Source organism: Setaria viridis, chromosome 2, assembly GCF_005286985.2.
Source record: "Setaria viridis chromosome 2, Setaria_viridis_v4.0, whole genome shotgun sequence".
NCBI lineage: Eukaryota > Viridiplantae > Streptophyta > Magnoliopsida > Poales > Poaceae > Setaria > Setaria viridis.
The window spans coordinates 29,683,786-29,702,845 of NC_048264.2; the positions used below are offsets into that span (position 1 = coordinate 29,683,786).

At 45.3% G+C, this 19,060-nt stretch overlaps 2 protein-coding genes across 2 annotated transcripts; both read right to left on the bottom strand.

Moving 5' to 3' along the window:
• Positions 1-3,608: 3,608 nt before the first annotated feature.
• LOC117842194 (uncharacterized) lies at positions 3,609-9,465 on the bottom strand. Its single transcript, XM_034722564.2, has 4 exons — positions 8,558-9,465; positions 4,844-4,901; positions 4,523-4,748; positions 3,609-4,375 (listed from the first exon to the last, which is right to left on the bottom strand). The coding sequence occupies exons 1-4, from the start codon at positions 9,117-9,119 to the stop codon at positions 3,974-3,976; spliced, it is 1,248 nt and encodes a 415-aa protein (XP_034578455.1). The 5' UTR covers positions 9,120-9,465; the 3' UTR covers positions 3,609-3,973.
• A 3,330-nt stretch (positions 9,466-12,795) lies between these two features.
• LOC117844852 (uncharacterized) lies at positions 12,796-17,710 on the bottom strand. Its single transcript, XM_034725661.2, has 5 exons — positions 16,283-17,710; positions 16,119-16,179; positions 14,980-15,087; positions 14,096-14,405; positions 12,796-13,022 (listed from the first exon to the last, which is right to left on the bottom strand). The coding sequence occupies exons 1-5, from the start codon at positions 16,421-16,423 to the stop codon at positions 13,001-13,003; spliced, it is 642 nt and encodes a 213-aa protein (XP_034581552.1). The 5' UTR covers positions 16,424-17,710; the 3' UTR covers positions 12,796-13,000.
• Between the last annotated feature and the right edge of the window lie 1,350 nt (positions 17,711-19,060).

Here is a 19,060-nt window from a genome sequence, read left to right on the forward strand (position 1 = left end):
AGTGCTGGTCGTGCACGCGTCCCCGGATCCTGATGCTGGCACAACGCCACAGATAGCAGCCACCTGGAGTGTGATTCAGATTGCGCCTTTGAGTGTAACTGTTTGCCTTTTTGTCCCTGTCCATGAAGGTGACTTTTGTATTCTGTTCCAGTAGGAGGTCTGTGCTGACTTGTATTCGGCAGCGCACATACGGAGCACGGTTGTTCACAGGAGAGGTGACGAGCAACCAGTTTCAGTATATAGACGACCATTCGTTTCGAAAAAAAAAAGTATATAGACGACCAGCAATGAACTTGCCGGTTTCTTCTTGAGAGAGAGAGATCACATGTTTAGTTGAATACTTCGTACCTCCTCTTATTATTAAGTGTATCATGTACTCCCGTCCCACTGGTTATTCATCTAGACTGCATATTTAGAATTGTATTTTTTAATAGAGGTGGTATTAGACCCGAGCAAAATAGGCCTAGCCCGACCCAGCCCGACAGTCCAGCCCGAGCTCAATGGGCTAAGCCCAGCCCGATACTCATTTAGGGTCGGACGTGGTGCTGATTTCGCGGCAAAAAAATGGACGGGTTTGAGCCCGGCCCAAATCATAAAATGAATTAAATGCCCAGCCCGAATTAGGCCCGATTTTGTTGGCCCGATGGGTTAATAGGCGGGCTTGGGTGGAGATTTTAGGCTCGGAAGAAACTAGGATTTTTACCAGCCCGGCCTGAACTTTGCTCAAGTCTAGGTGGTATGTACTAAATTATTTGCACAATTCGAAATACAATGTTTGTTAGCTATAAAAGTCTTCTTTTCCTATTCAGAGAGGAGAAGATTGTAGTTGTCTGACTTTCAAAATGCAGGCACTTCACTTGTGCCATGTGTCCATAGCTGCGACCAGAAATCACGCTCATAATAGCATTATTTGGACTATTTTATTTGAAGTATCCGCAAATGTTTGCCTCCAATTTATATCAGTACGTATTTTAGGATTTAACGGCATCTTTGTATACAGTGAGGCGTCAGTGATGAGTGACGACTTCATCGATCTTAGTAGTTCAGTCTCGGAGGCGGTTATAAAGATGAGATTGTGTGCGTGTATTTGTAGAGAGGTGGGTATATGTTTGGGTACATGAGCATATGTTGTATTATGTTTCCCTAGAGAAACTATCATAGAGGGACTAGAGCTCAATGAGCCGGCTTGCTCTTTTAGGGCATGTTTAGGACTGCTCCGCTCCAAAAAAAATAGCTCCACTCCACCAACTTCACTTTTTTTAGCTCACTCCACCAACTCCAGAAAAATAGGGAGCTATGAACCTGTTTAGCTAATGTTGTAAACTCTAGCTCTAGAAATTGTAAGAATTGTGGAAATAGTCTTCATTGCTCTTGGTTGGGGTTGGTGTTTTTAGCGCGAGCTACAGTACCCATTTGCTACAGTTCTTTGTCTAATTTTTTGCATGAAGATCAACGTACTGGAAAAAATCTATAGAGTAACTCCACTGTCTATGGGCAAACCAGCCAACCATAACTGAAAGTCCAGTTGAACTAACAAGTAGATTGAACCAAATAATTTGATATCTATCTAAAGAAATATGTGTCACAAGTACGCATTGTATATCAAATACATCATTCATGAAACCAAAGACAGATCAGAACAAGGCTAATTTGACATGGTCCATGCATGCTTATCCAAAGTACTGCACCAATGCTAATTTGATACCTTCACACACATGCACTGATGCACAGACCAAAATTACCTGCAGAAATGCACACACCAAAAGCAATCATGAATCTATCATGTCAAAAGCAAGCACCATCGATGGACTCATGGTCATACTCTTACCACAACAAACCTATTAGGTCCAGAAGGTGACGGTACGCCGTGCCGATGGGTGCAGGTAGCATCACAAACACCTCGCAGGCACCAAAAATCATTTTGAGTGAGCGGATGAAATGAAGGAAGCGCGCACCCGGTGGCGGTACACGTCGGGCACATCGAAGGCCTCGACATCGAAGGAGTCGGCGCGCGAGCCCGTGCGCATGAGGCGCTGGTGCAGCATCTCGTCCTCCTTGTAGCCATCGTCGTCGTCCGAGCATCCGCCGCCGCGGGAGTTGGGTGGCATGAGTTTGGATCAAAATCAGTCTGGTCGGAGGAGTACTCACCGGTATGCCATGATGGGGGAAGGGGTTGAGCATCATCATCGACGTTCGTGCCGCCGGTTTTTTTGGACGCCGGAGGGAGGGGAGGAGGCGGCGGCAGCACAGAACAGTCGCGAGAGGGAAGGGGAGGGGGCGTTGATGAACAGTCAGGGGGAGGAGGGGGCGTCGATCTATTGTTCTCTCGAACGTAACAAGTGGCATTGGTGGGTAATTTCCACCCAACTCCAAGAGAAGGTATGAAACCTGTGTTTTCGGAGCACCCTTTGAGGTGCTCCAGAAAAATCTTGGAGTTGCCCTCTAGATCCACCTTTTTTTGAAGTTAGGATTGTTGAAGCTGGAGGTATTTGGCAAGATGGTTTGAGAGTGGAGCTGAAAAAACTGGAGCAGTTCCAAACACGGCCTCATAACAAGCTAACAATTCGGCTCAGCTCCTTGTTTAACTCGCTACAATGAAATAATAACAGCAGCCGATACAATCACGCAATTTGGGTCCGCGCAGCCCAGCCCGTCCATGCGCATCCTTGTGCGCTCTTCGGCCCAGTATTTTCATCCGGTACGCGCGGTGAACGGACCGAGCCCGTGTAAACAAACGCAGATTATATTGGGTAGGCCCAGTGGGACCGGCACCAAGAAACAACAAAAAGAGAGTTGTCTAAGAAAAAACAGACGAGAGACAAACATAAAACAAGCTCGAAGGTTGAAGAGGAAAATTGACCGGCTTCTGATGAAAACCATACAAAGATTAAAACTGATGCATCTTTTGCAAGAGAAAGTAACACAGGGAGATGGAGTTTCTGCGCTCGGGATCACATGGGCAGTGTGGTCCTAGCTGCTGCAGGAAGAACAACAGGAGCTATACATGGATGCCTTTCATTTAGAGCTCATGGCGTGTGTACGAGGCCAACAAGCTGCTGGTGTTGTGAAGATGAGCAGAGTTATCCTGGAGACAGACGCCGCCATTATAGATGGTGAAGCAGCACATCGACGGTTCAGCTTTCGACCTCTAGTCTCAGCTGCATGTAACCTCAGTTTTGAACTCAAGCATGTCATTTGTTATCACCATTATCTTTTCTTCTTTTAAAGTTTCACCTAGCTAGAGGCATAGGATCGTCCACTCTTTAGCAACGCATGCTGGTTGTAATAATCTTGACATGGGCACCGACTTGATAGTCGAAGGGGTATTTGTGTGTATTGGTCGCCGGCGAGTTGCTCACTCAAGTTGAATATTGTTTTCTCCTCATCACTTCCCCTCATGATTGGTAGCATCATTGCTTCATCGTCGCCGATTAGTGCAACTCAAGTTGAAGGATGCGCCCTAACCGTGCTCTTGCCCGTGTTTAATTTCCATGCGTTTCCCTTTGTCGTCTAAAGCGTTGAGAATGACAACGCAACGACTAACTTTAGTCACGACGTTCAACATATTTTTAGTTTCTCTTTCCACTTTCTTGTCACGTCTCAAATCGTAAACAAAGCCGAACGAAGAGACTTTCTTTTGCTTTGCATATCGGTTAGAGAACAATCTTTGCAACTTTACAAGATCTAGATCTGTACCGGCTCCACTCCACCACTCCTTTAGTTCAACATGGAATGTGAAATGTGAACACGTCGTCTGAAACTTCTTCTCCTACCTACACATCTTTTCAACACCCTCGGCTCACGCAAACCCCCATTTCTCAAACCTCACATCAACAACCATGCACACCCTCAAACTCAAACACGACCATATCTACACATGCACGCATTGCAGGGCACAATTAAGTGGAATCAAATCTCCTAATCCCTTCTCACTCGTCATCACCTGGTAATTAACTGCAGCTGTGGCTGGCTTCTATGAGATGCTGATCACTGTGGCGGCTCTCGACGGCTCCAGGGCGACGCACTGCACCAGCCCACAGAGCATGCTCACCTCCTGCTCGCTCACCGCTGCCGGCTTGCAACTGTCACCGTAGCCGTCAGTTGCGGCGGCGGCGGCGGCTTTGATGTCGAGGCACTCCTCGAAGCGGTAGCAGGTGACGAGGTGGTCGTTGGCCATGCCGACGGCCTGCATGAAGGCGTAGACCACCGTGGGGCCGACGCCGAGGAACCCCCGGCGAATCAGGTCCTGGCTGATGGCGTCGGCCTTCGCCGTCCGGAGCGGCACCTCCCGCGTGTGCCGGTAGCTGCCAACCATCGGCTTGTTGCTCACGAAGCTCCAGCAGTAGCTGTCGAACGATCCAAACTCCTCTATGACCTATCAACAGCAACGACGTAGTTGCAGAAACAAAAAAACAAGTCATAATGTGTTATGGATGAACGAGTGTATATTATTGCCAATAATGTCCGGCTCATCAAGAGATTTAGGTGGAGACAGATGGATAGAGTGAGATGATCAGCTTACCTTCAGCAACTCACGTGCGTTTTCGATGATTATGCGCAGCCTGTGTTCCGACAGCAGGGAGCTAGCAGGGCTGCCTGGCGCCAAGAATTTCTTCTCGTTCAGCTTCGCCACCAACACAGGGTTAAAGTCCATGAACACTTCTCTGAAGGTGTCCCTCTTGCTGAGAATCGCAGGCCATGCCATCTCGGCCAGTGCACCAGACAGAGTGAGCATTTCAAACAGTTTCCTGCATTTTAGCACTAAATATTGTAACTTTACAATCTATTGCTGATCATAGGTCTCGGGAGAAGATTAGCTGGTCTGATCAGGTTTAGAGCATACTTGTCGTCATGCACTGGCACTCCCCATTCTTGGTCATGGAAGGCAGCGTAGCAGGGATCTGTTGCAAGGTCAAATCAATGAAGTCCTTACAGTCAGCTGAAAGCAACTGGTCATTCAAGGAGAAGGCTGAATAACTTTAAGGGTTGCCAGACTAGAGGCACTTTAGATTGGAATATTGTACAACTATATTAAGCATTTTATTATTCCAGCAAAGATCACTATTAAGCATTTTATCTTCCAAAAAGAAGAACAATATTAAGCATTTCAACTTATTGTTCACACTGTTGTTTCTATCATGGAGGAAAAGATTATTAGGTGACTGATAAAAGTAGTAGGTAGGACTGACTGGTGAGTAGGAACTAGGAATAATCAAAAGGGATTGAACAGATCTTCTCACTTCCTATTTTGAAGTTAAGTTACAAACCGAAGCAATACTCTACAGTTCTCTGACAGTATGTCGAACAGAAAAGATGGCACAATTCACAGCCAAAACTAAGCAAAAACTGCAAAGAACTAGTAGCATTGAGGAGCTCCAAGCTTAGCACTACATAAATTATATCTATAGTAATAATCATGGCTTCCAGCTGCTAACTGTACTGCAGAAAGAATGCGAAGCTAAGCTGTGCTTAAACTAAGAGAACAACAATGATTAAGCATATATCTTTGTAAAGAAAAGATGGTGGTCCGGGCCGCCATAATGCTTTCCATCCGAATTCGCTTTCAAGACAATGCTTTTAGGTGAAATTGGAATGGCGTGTGGAAACTGGAATGCCGTTGTTGGGTGCCTAAATTGGTTATAGTCTAGGCTATAGCCATGTTAGTACGGCGATTACTCAGGCTTAATTGCAAAGGCACTATTGCAGCTTTATTCTTCAGTTAAGACTTCAGAGTTTAAATAGTTGTAAGTTTAAGAGAATTAAATGTTTTTCATAAATATAGTACTTCCATCATGTAGTTAGTGTGTAATGGAATCCCTTTTTTGGAAGATTAAAATTGACAAGTTGCTCGATAACCGACAGCCCACCAAACATTTTATTAGTGCATCTTTTTATTGCATGTTTTATACCACCAACCGTTTGTGATGTCTTATTATTTAACCATCACCGACTAACCGATGGTCGAGGGCGTCAAATATATGCATGGTCACAAAAGATATACTTCATTTTCTTGACATAAAAGTAGAATGCTACTTCGTAATTTCAATGCAACTATATATGTATTCTTGCTCAAGGCGTTGTGCCAGAGACTAGCTAGTAATTAACTTGGAAGCTAATGGTAATGAAACAATGGCTTAGCTTATTATGCATGGTCGTAGGAGCCCTATTTATACAATAGGGGAGAGAAGCAAGGAAAGGTCTAGTGTCTGCTTGTTAGATTACCATACTATGTTAGCATTATCAAGACTGCAATCTATGACAATTTTTAGATGCTCTATAATTATAGATACCAAGAAAACATGATTATCTGTAGTGATTTTTTTCGATATTACCCAAGAGCCAAGAATAATGAGAGAAAATGTGCTGTAGAAGGGAAAATAGTATGAGAAGACAAGAAGATATATGCTTAAAATCTGCAGTTCTCCAGAAAACAAAGTGGAAGATGCAGACTAATATCCACGTTTTAGCAAGTAAATGTCAATTTCCATATGAAAAGTTCTAAGCAACAAACAAATTAGTCTTAAAGCCCCATAATACCATGAGAGTTATTCTTAGCAAACATCATACAAGTCGCAACCACTCATAATCCAGCTTCCAATTAAAAACGCTATCTATAGGCGGAGTGGGTTTAGCTTCCCATGATAGGTAGAATCTTCTGAGAAACGGACTCATAATTGCATGAAAACGACTTATAAGTTAGATTTATCTAAACTTTAGCCTAGTATGATAGGAATTAGTCTTCTGCTTTAAGATCTCCGGCCAATATCATAGACCAGTAATCAAGGAGCAAGGACTATACTATAAATAGCAAGAACCTAAATTTGAGCTAATATAAGGACCTGAGTCCAGACGGTGGATCTGTTGTATAACCCCAAATACCCCAACGAACTAAACTAGTCATAGTTCCTTTAAAAAAATATTTCATATGGATGTATCATGTATGTAACATTGTATGTTTTCAACCTATATATATTATTATAATGTCCACAGCGGCTTAAAGGATACACGAGAAGGGATGGAGTTGAAGAAGACGGTGTGGATACCGTCGGTTTTGTAAGTTTTGTTTGCAAGCTAGGCATGTAAAACTTATGTTTTATTTAATATAATTTAGGCTTCTTGCCTACAATATTTGAAACACACTGAGAAGTAACTTAAAAATTGAAATTCAAGAAATCATGGTTAAAGCCGTTAATAATAAGCTAATTTATTCTTGTCGATCGTCTAACCTAACTATATATATAGTTGTTGATTGAGTAAAATGCACATCCGATCCTCAAACTTAACTCAGAATGCCATCTGAGTTTCCTAAACTTTAAAATGCACGTATAGATCCTCAAACTCGCTAATCGACTCATCCAAGGTCCAAATTGCCATTAAACCGTTACTTCCCGGTCGCACGCAGCCAAGCAGGCCGGGCAGCGCTTGACCGGCGTCGGCCGTCGGGTACCTCGCCGGCGGGAGGTGGGCTTGGCCGCACACGCGCTAGCCCTGTCGCGAGGGAGGACCTCGCATTCCGCTGCCGGAGAGCCCGCCTGAGCTTGCCCTGTGCTAGAGAATCCCGCCTGATGCTCGCTAGCTGAATTCGTTACCCATAGTGACTTTGGTCTCAATTACTAGCACTGGGAGCTTTCTTGGTCTCTTGAGAACTGATTTTACTACCAAAGTTTGCAAATCAACGGGAGGGGAGGCTGGAATTTCAGTTTCTCCATCCGCCTGTTCTCCATGGAACATGCGGGGTGCCTTATCTCCTCGCGCTGGGCTCGCAGGGGCGGAGATCTTGCGCCGCACTGAAATTGAGGAGGAGGGCGGCCGGAGGAGCTCAAGGGGAAGGGTGGCCGCAGCGCGCGCGGCGAGCTCGCGGGGGAAGGCACCGGAGATCCCTGTGCCGAGCTTGCCTGAGAGATAGGCCTTTGTTCCATAGCCGGCGGTGGCGCGGCTGGGAAGCGGCAGAGCGCAGGGCCCGATGGCAGCCTGCTAGGGAGGACGACGCGGCCAGGCAGGAGAGGTGGATGGGGTTGGCTCGGTTCGGCGCAGGGCGGCGGCAGTTTTGTAGGACGGGCGTCGGGCTGCCATGGTCGGCGCGAACGCAACGCATGGTAGCTCGGGTGGCGCGGTCGAGTACACCGATGATGACGGCCGGGCGACGCAAGGGAGGGAGCATAGGGCAGCGGCGCATGTTCTCACCGAGGAGAAGGAAGCCACCGGAGTTGGGGAAGAAAGGGACCGCGGAGGACTTTGGACGATTTATGTTAATAAGTAGCGGTGTTAATTAGCAAGTTTGAGGATCTTAACATTGCATTTGAAACTTTGCATTTTGAAATTTGAAAGTTCAGAGACCTAGATGCCACAGACCGGCGGTGCATTTTACTCCTGTTGATTCTACCGAAGCTTTTCTTTAGAACGTGTATCTTTTCATTTTGCCAAAGGTGATAATAAGTTAAGGTTTGTAGTACGCTAGTACGTATAGCTTCTATACAGTATGTAACTGTATAAGCACTTATTTTGTCTTTACCTTACCGAAAATGACATAAAGCACATGATTTGTTTGACTACCTACCAGTGTTAGGGGTAACCCACGGGCACCTGGGCGGCCCGGCCGGCGTCGCGGTGGGCTCTCCACTGAACGAGCCAAACACCGGCACCACCACCGGAGCAGTGGCAGCACCGCCTGGCGGCACGGCGCTGGCGGCAGCCTTCCTGGACGTGGCCGGCCGCGCCGAAGGAGGCCCCGCCGAGCCCGCCGCCCTCCGCCGCGGAGCTCCAACGGGCTGCCCCGGCGCCGGGCGGCGGCCGATCCGCCCCGTCGACGCGCGGCTGCAGAAGGACTCGGTGGACGCCTCCGACGCGCACGAGACGCTGAGCGAGGACGACGGGTGCACGTAGCTGCTCCCTCGCCCACCCGCGCCGGCGCCGGCGCGGCGCAGCAGCATGGACGCCGCGGCGCCCCTGGCCGAGGCCGACGGCAGCAGCCTCCTCCTGGCCTTGTCGGCTGCCGCCGCCGCGGCGTCCTCGCGCCGGGGCGGGGGAGGTTCCTTATCCCTACTGGCGCCGGCCGGCTTTGGAGACTGGGACAGCCTCCGGGCCGCGCCGGCCACACGGGGAGCCGCCGCCGCCGACATGCCCCGCGAGCGCGCGCCGCGGTGGAGGTGGAGCTAGAGGCTAGAGCTACCCCTAGCCGCGAGGCGTGCTTCCCTCGCGTAAAGCTAGTGTGAGCTTGTGACGACGACGGCGTGAGCTAGCGAAAGGGAGAGGCGACCGGAATCGGAGCGAGAGCAGGTGATGAGCCGCTTAAGTAGCAGCGCGCGTCGTAGCAGAGGATCGAGTGAGCCAGGCGCCGCTCGTATTGTACGAGCGTACGCGCGGGGCGGTGGGTGGCGAGTGCAGCGGGAGGGAAAAGGAGGGGTGATGGTGATGCGGACGCGCGCGCGCGGCGGAGGTGGTGGCGGCGAGTGTGGGTTCGTTCGTTTTCGCGCGCGCGCCGCGCGCGGTTGGTGCGGCGTCGTCGAAACCGTCGCCGTCACGGGGAGCTAGAAAACCTTTGCTGCAATCATGAGACCCTGCGCCCGGGTCCGGTGGTATGGCAGGCCGCGCCGCGCCGCGCGCGATCAGCTCGTCAGGTCAGCAGAGACGTGCATAGAGATCCCTCTGGCGCCGGGCACCACGAATGCGACGAGACAAGCCGTGGTCGGAGCCGCCCGGGCGACGCGTGCAGCCGCGATCGATCGAGCCGCATGTCGTGAACGACAGGTGATGCACGTACGTTAGCACGTATGCTCTCATGACTTTTTTTTCATATTGATACGTAGTAAATGCTATGCAATTAGAAAAAATTTTATTTGATACGTAGTAAATGCTATGCAATTAGAAAAGTTAAAAACGAATAATAATTTAGAAGAAGTACGAGCGGAGAGGAAAACTCAGCAAGTGATTTCTAATCGATCGATCAGGATGGCACCCGGACACTGCAGATCGATCGAGCTGGTGCACCGGGTGACCGGGAACGGTGTTGGCGAGAGACCGGTGACCGAATTAGCTGCTCATGCAGCTCATCTGTTATTCCGTGTCATAGACTTTGGTTCTTTTCTGATTCCATAGAAAATGAACACAGCGCACTAGCTGCTACAGCCTACAAGGCGCCAAATAATGAAGAGACTTCTATTGGATTAGGTGCTGCTTCATTTTTAAACACATTTTTATACGGCAAGGCGGCCCACATTATGGAGCATCATTCTAAAAGAGTAACCTTTCGTTTGTTGTATTCTCGATTAATTTTGTATCACAACAATATCTTGGCGGGGTCGTACTTGTAATCATGAGCAGAAGTTGTTGCATACCTCTTGTGGATCCCTTCAGCTTTTCCATGGAACATAGGGTTCTTTTTAATTATTTCAATTCCCGTGTGAAGCTCATGCAGGCAGCCATGGCAACTCCTACATGCATCCAACAGTACCGTCACTACTACCTCACCTTTAGTATTGAATGTTACCAACCGGTACTAAATGGCCCTTTAGTATTGAATGTTATCAGCCATACTAAATGGCTTTACGCTAAAAAAATAAAGAAAAAATTTTCTGAATAGCCGAGAGGTTCCATGTGCAGGGTCCGTGGGATTCAAACCCACGACCTCAAGCCTCGCGCGAACCTTCCCTACCATCTCACTCTCACCTACACAACACATGTGATGGAGTTAGATATGTTTTCCTTTTGAAATAACCCGTGGAGAGACTTTTAGTACCGGGCAATAACACCTGCCCGATACTAAAAGTTTTCGTGGCTTTAATTAGTACCAGGTCACCACCCGATACTAAAAGGTAGCTTGTTGTGACCCGGTACTAAAAAGGGTCTCCGAGGATCGAAAATTTGGACCCGATACTAATTCCGCACGTTAGTACCGAACCAAAAGCTCACCGGTACTAACATCATGGATGAATGCTCACTTCTCCACTTCTCCAGTAGTGCGTACCGTAAAAGTAGTTGTGGACAGTTCAACACATGAGAAATGTTGGGTGGAATTTGTAGACATGTAATGCATCATGGGTTCTTCATTGTACGCTGAAAAGATAGGTTATTCATCGAGCACAGCTGAGGTGCTCCCGCACACTAAAAAGCACAATTGAAAGTTCAAAAGGTATGAATCGATACAGCGTGCTATCATCGATTATCATGCAAAAGAGTTTTAGCTCCGACAAAAACATGTCTTGTGTTATTTTTCAAAACTCAAATTTTACGTGACGGTAGTAGTGATAGCATGATCTTTTATAATCTTTTTTGAACTTTTCACTTTTACGGGTAAATTTTACACACGCAAGAACACCCAATGGTAGTCTCTTGTTATTCATCAGCTTTCTAAATGCGGGAAAAAAAATAACACCTATACCATGTCGGAAGGGGTTGTATACCCTTCTGCATCTCAATTCCTTGGTCTACGTGAGTATATATGTTGTAAGGAGGTGAGATGCAAGAAGTGTGTATTTGAACCCACTAGCCTGCGGGTGTTTTTGCAATTTTCCCTTTTCTAAACTATACGAAATTTTTCATCGCAAAAAATAAGGCACGAGATTTTGGAAAAGGAACCTACATTGTTCCGTGGGAATTACACGGTTCGTCATGAAATTTCAGCGTTCCAAGTCGATGTCGTGAGTATGATAATGGCCTCTGGGCATGGATTATGTACACCTTGGTCTGACAAAACTGCAGTAGATGAAGCTTCAGAAGAACGGGTGTTCCTAGCAACAGTACCAGTCAAAGCAACCACTTCTCATCTTCTAGGAGCAGAATCAAAGTAGGCTAACTTTTCCCATCAGTTAGTTCATCCGTCCTAATAACAGGGAATCTACACACTATCATGTCACAACATAGTAGCCCTACAGATGCCATGTATTTTGAATATCAAATTTTCAGGCGAAACGGTTGTTGGCGCAACAGATTGATATATCCTAGTTGGGTGCGGTTTCATGGCCTAATCATATGCACAGGTTGGAGCATTTTTTTAAAAAAAACAAATATACTCAATTGGGAAGGGATATACGTATAAGTAGAAAGGTGCCGACAAGATTCTTCTCCTGCCTTGCGAGCAATACACGTATAAATAGCAAGGAACCGACATGTCCTTTCTTCTGATCGGCCATTCTGTGTTTTATAAGAAGACGGAGATAAGCAGGTGAAGCGCAATACCTTTCAACGACCGTGTTATGATTGTACAAAAGGAAAATGTCCGCAGACTCGTCCTGTCACGTCAACGTATTTGCACACTAATTAAAAGTATTAAATATAATATAATGATAAAACTAATTGTATAAATGAAGGCTAGTTCGCGAAACGAATCTATTCAGCCTAATTAGTCCATAATTAGCCCATGTGATGCTTACATGTGCTAATTATAGATTAATTAGGCTTGCTAATTATGAATTAATTAGGCTTAATAGATTCATCTCGCGAATTAATCCTCATTTATAAATTAATTTTATCATTAGTCTATTTAATACTTCTAATTAATAGCTAAACATCTTATGTAACGGGATTAGTCCTTAGCATCAAACAACCCCGCTTCTGCCCACACTCCACGCGCTAGCATCGCCATGTACTTCTTTTAGACGAGCAAAAACTTTATTTGACTTCGTACTTTTATGATCTACTGTGCATTATCAAACGTGATAAAATGTCCCGTCAGAACGAACATTAGGTGATAGCAATTGGTTCTCTAATCAAGGCTGCTGATTGATCCAAATTGCGTCGCTAAGACATGCAGCTCCTTGGCCCATGCACTACCAAAATACGATAGAGATAACAATAATGTACGAAGTAAAAATCTCAACCAAGGCAACCAGGTATATACGCCGGTATGTTTTAAGCGCTCCACAGATAAAAATAAGTAACGCATTCAGCTTTCTGTAGGACGTTACACACTTTCAGTTAATCAGTTCAATCACGACCTAAGTCATCAATTGATGCTAGAGCCGTCCAGAAGGGCGAACATTATTGGCTGAAGAACGCAGACTCTTCATAACATTCGAAAATGGCACCTGCAAGAACGAGACACCAACTTGGAGTTAACAAAGTCATCACCAAGGGAACAATAAGGATCTGGTAGCTTGTTCGCGAGTAAACAAATAAACTTGGCAGCTAGAGATCATTTGCTTTGAATCCAGGTGCTGAGCCACTGGCTTCAGATGGAGAAAAATAGTGCAAGAAAACAGACAAAGAGCAGACATGAAAGAGGCAGCTCCACTACTAATCAGTAGTCTAATGCAGTGCCGCCCATCTATGGATTAAAACTTGCAAACCATCATTGACAAAAGTCCGACACCACATTATTCACGAGTATTTTACAAACCATGTATACAAGCAGTGGTTGTCATGCAATGCTCAAAAACAAAACTACTTTATGGCTTGACCTGGACATTTTCAAGATTAGCACATCTCTTTGTCAATCAAACTACAGCATTACTACAATCATTTTTGTCTGTGTAAAAAGAAAATGGCACAAAAATATTTATAACTTTGTAAAAAACATGCATTGTTCATCCTCTTAGGAATCCACTCAACTAGTTTCTTTCCTAATTTCAAGTTCTGAAACCATAGCATGTGACTTGGAAGACTACTGACTATCTGTTGGCTCACTAAGCAAAAACATCATTCAGACTGGCAATAGAATTGACAGCAACACTTTACTGAAGTTTGTTACATCTTTTCCACTTCCATGGTTATCCGATTCCCCCCACAAGTCTCTAAGGATATAACCAAACAGGTTTTGTGAAAAAGGTCACGTTTTTTAAGCCATATCAACAGGATACTATAGAGTATAGACAGCTCACAAACATGCTACAGTGCACTGCAGCTAGCCATGTCACACTAATCTGATAGCAACATGGTCACATTAAAAGCAGACTACTTGCAGCTGCTACAGATGGATTTCTAAAACATGTGGATATATTTAATTAGAATACCTGCCATGGAAATCAAAGCAAATCAAATAAACACAGCCACAGCTAAAAGACCCACATTAACAGTTCTTGACAAGGGGTGCTAAGCAATGGAAAATTTTTTGTGACTATAAAGGTAATTTGGATTAACACCAAGATATAGTAAAACATACCCCAGAAGTCCTCTTCCATGCCACCTTCTTGGTGTAATTGTTAAATTCATTGCCGATCCCTGACGAATGATAGCTAAAGATATTTGATGATCCTCATTGGAGATAGCTTCAGACATGAGCCTTTCCTGCAATCTGTCACCAGCTTCCACATTCCCAAACTTCACTATCTCATCTCCAAGTTGCAAACCATCCACAGCAGCAGGAGAACCATCTGTGATCTCATCAATCATGGCAAAAGGAAGTCTGGTGACCGGATCCTCTTCCATTGGTTCACTTTGAGATAACCCAATATGCGATGAAGCTGTTGTATCTGCATGAAATCAAATATCATAAAGATCAGCAACTCTATCTCCTCTAGTTTAAAAATGACTCTGGGTCTTCTCCAATGAATTCGATGTCTCAGCATCTAACACATTTTTTGCATACTGCTTTACCAATTATCATAATACAAATACGGTGATTCTAAATATCAGAATTTAATATTACTATTATCACTTTCTTATTATGCATTTATACCCATTCCCCTTTAAAATCATTCTCAAATTGCTACGATTATTAAGCATGTAAAAATTATAAAGATTATAGGTTTTAATCAGGCTATATGATGTTCACTGGAAAAACAATGTCATAATCAAGTAGAGGTAAGAAACTCCCTCCAACCATGAAACTTACTGTTTTCCACGTTTCATTGTGTCCAAGACATTTGGAGTATTTGCAAAACTATAATACCTAAATCATTAAATGTGATATCTACTCACATTATTTTTCGTGTTTCAAATCTAGAATTTTTATATTTTTTAAAATAGCCAAAGATTTAACCAACTGCCTACACAGTTCCAACATCAATGGCTTTCATTTTATTATTATACTGTTTGAAGACTTACCAGACCCCCTTGAGGCTGATTGCTCATTCCTCGACAACTTTGATGAATGTAGAATCTCCAGATTCTTATCAATTTTGTTAGTAACATCCTTGTGATCATTTCGCAGCTCTGTAATAATATTAAACAATGCAAGTGATGAACACAATACAATGAGCAAAAATGTATTTGAATCATATATACAGCAATTGTCAGACAACCAAAGGCACCAATCAACATTTTAAAATTTAGTCAACAGAAAAGACGATTTTATTTTCCTCTACACTGCAAGCCCATCAGTCACTCTCTATCCTTTATCCCAGACAACAATGTACCTTAGCCCACCCTTTGTTCCTACATCTGGTTCATATCACTAGCGACCTCATAAGCCAAGAAACCACAATTCCCTCTAGTAAAAAAAAGCTGCAATGAATAAGAAAGGATATTACAGATATAAAAAAACATCTTGCAGGGATGCATGTAGGTCAAATGGATACTCATTGACCACTCCTACTAGTAAACTCAAGCACAAATAAACGAGCAACTAGGTGAAAGTGCATTTCTAGTTGGGTGGAGTGAGTTTTGATGCCGACCAACCTTGCATCCGAAATGTAAGGGATTGAGTACTATCTATTCACTACAGATGCCAAACCTAGAAAAGAGACAAACCAACATTAAGTTTTCCTGCTCACTTGGCAGGGTCTTAACTATTGGAAAGAGAATTCCTAAAATCATCAAGCTAGAAAATATATTAAATTTCAGCTCTGGAAAGGACAATTACGAACCTCATGCTGCTTACACGAACCAGAGGCTGCATCATCAGGCAGCCTAGTCATCTAGTAACTAGAACCCACCATTGCAGCAACTCATACACAATACAAACATAATACCGCAACTAGAAAAAACCCATTGAGGTACCCTAACATCCCCCTTCCTAGACACACAAAAGTGCCCAGATTCTACTTGTAATCCTGAGCCAAACAAATTAAAATGAGAAAAAAAATTAATTAAATTAAAGGGATATCACACAATCCCCAATGCACAGCAGAATGAGAAAAAGGAATAAATCAGCGTGTTGAAGGAAGCGCGTAGCCGGTGAACATTAGATAGCTGAATGTTAATATACAAATTACAATCTCAACGAAAATTGAGTGTAAGCATACCAGCGAGTCTCCGGCGTTGGGCGAGGACGTTCGGGATGTCGATGTCGGACCTGGGGAAACCCTGAGGCACCCGGAGCCAACCGAACAACGAACGACTTAGCACCCAAACTGTGAAACAGAAAACAGATTTCGGGTTTAGCTAGGGTTTTGGGATCTGACGGCACCTCGGCGTCGACGAGGCCGCCGGTGATGCCCGGCCCGCCGGGCGCGGTGAGGCGGGCGATGATGGCGTCCATCTCCGCCTCGAGCGCCCCCCGCCGATCCATCAGCTTCATCGTCTCCGCCTTCAGGTCCGGGGCCACCATGATCTCTCTCTCTCTCTCGCTCTCGCTCTCTCCGCATTCACGTCCGGGGCCGCCGCAAGGAAGGGGACGGGTTCGAGTCGTGCTCCGCTCTCTGGACTCGTGTCCAAGCAATGAAGCAAGTCCAAGGACCAAGGGTGGCGCGGGCGAACGACTGTGAACCGTTCGATCTGAAGCCAACGGTTCAGATCGGATGGGTCACTAGAACGGGGCCGTATGAGCTGTGACGGCGGAGGCGGCTCGTTTATTCGGCTCCAGTACCACGCCGCACCGTCTCCTCTAGAACCCTCTCGTCCCCCGGTCTCCGCGTGCGGCGGCGCGATTCCTCCCTCCGGCTCCGAGAGATCGTTCTGGAGTCAGATCCGGACCGCGGATTCGAGTTTGCGCCCGCGCTCGTCGGCTCCAGGGACTCCTACTAGGTAAACCCTCGTTCCTCGCTCCGGTTCCTTGCGGCTTGCGAGTACCAAGCACCTCTGTGATTAGACTAGCAGAGTGGTGCCGACTAGCGCTTGTTCTTGGTAGATTTGGTGTGGTTTTAACGTTATTAGTGGTTGGTTTGCGTACGGGGTAGTAGAATGGTCTTGATTGTCTTCAGGATTCTGCTGGGGGATTACAAGTTCCACCTGTTGGCTGTTGTGAAACTAGTTCAAGCCTGAAGGGTACGGATTGCCATTGAACCCATAGAAAGCTAATTTTCAGTATACAAAATGCTGTGTTAGATTCCAAATCAAATGTCTAGGTCTCTAGGCTAGATTGTGTTTAGGAATCTGGAAAGACACCCTTGCCAATTTCCAAAGGCGTCTTTGAATTAAGAGCACAAATAAAACCGAACTGTAGGGATTCCTGAGCTTGTATGGATGTTTCTCATCGTTTTCAAGCAGCCAAATCATAGGAACTCTTTACAGATATGCAAAGAGCAAGCTATACTGAACCACATCAAAGCCTAGTACTTGCTGCAATTCCAAGGAGTTGCACTTATTGGCTATTGCACAAGCAGGACAAGAAGTAGAACATCATACTGATCGAGTTAAGCGTTGCAAGATACATGCCATCTTAGTATAGCATGCCTCCTTTACCAACTGAATTGTCTGGCAACCAAAAAATGATTGCTGACTAGAGTAAAGACCTTCCTGACCGAAGTGTGATTGGATGCAAATGGTTTTTTCCTAATTATTATTCTGTCATCATTGCCTGGTTACTTAAATTGTCACCGCTTTTCCTTGCTTTGTAAGTTGTAGTGATACTTTTTACCATGACTCTTCTAGTTCATAGCATCAACAGTGTGAGTTGTGTGGACACTGTCGTGGTATAAAACCAGTTTAGACCTGTTTTCCCAGTGACCCTGTTTTGGTAACCATTTGTGCGTGCTTCTGAAAAAGTATTTTTTCGCTGAAAAAGAGCCATGTCTGGTTCTGATATATGATTACTGTCTGCACTGAGAGTAATCATTTAAAAAATTATCTAGATATTTCAATTCTGTAAAACATATATGACATGAAGTTTATATTTATAAAATTCTCATGTTCTAGACAATCCAACTCCAACCATTAGTCGTCTGTCCTATCCTATTCAACACTGATCGACTGCTGTTTCAATTCATTTCAGATATGGGGAACACTGCATCTGTGAAAACTGAGGAGCAACCTGCCACAGCTCCTGCACCTGAACCTGCACCTGAGACGAAGCCGAAAAAGAAGATATGTTGCGCTTGCCCAGATACGAAGAAGCTGAGAGATGACTGCATCGTGCAGAATGGCGAGGATGCCTGCGGAAAGTTCATCGAAGCCCACCTGCAATGCCTGAGAGCTGAAGGGTTCAATGTCTGACGCCTGGCTCTGTCGTGGCAACTTCACACCTGTTTCTGCGATAGTCCGATTTTGATCATAAACAGTATGATGGATGAGAACTTTTGGTAGAGTGATAGGAAGAACTCACTGTTTCATTTCTAGAGTGCAAAAAAGAATGCCGCTGAACATGGCAGTTTGCAAGGCATCCTGCACCATACATATCTGCAATTCTTGATTATACTTTTATGGAACATTGTATATGAGAATTGCTTGTTTGGGTCCACTGGCTGGAGATCCATCACCACGTATGGAACAATTGTTGCCAGTTTTGCTACTAGCTAGAGTTTCCGATCACATGTTCCATTGATATATCAATGAAGACGATATTACACTCTTATACACCGTTGCAGTTTTGTTGCCATTGGTAGTTACCTCCATTGCTCCCAGTTACCTGCACCACACGGTTCGCTGGTGACTCTGCCATGCAAAATGCACTTGGTGGCTGGTGCCGGTGCTCTGATCGTGTGGATGCCGTTGGTTCTGCACGCAAATGCCTTTCCTTTTTGTTTCAGGGTTGCGTGGAATGTAAGCACTAACTTTGTCGCGAATCTGCAGCCTGCAACTCTCTTTTTGCTGCTCTCCTCTTTTTTGTTTTCCAAATAATATGTGGCAGTGGTAGCGGACTTGATAAGCAACAGCAACTGGGGGAACACATAAGTTTTATTGATCAGTAGACAGGCTACAATGGCAGGATAGAAACCCTACTCGCCCTTCTTGGAGGCTCTGAGTGCTAGGATCTATTTCCACCTGCCTAATCTCCTGCCGTGACCTTAGCTTATAAGGAGGCCGGCCA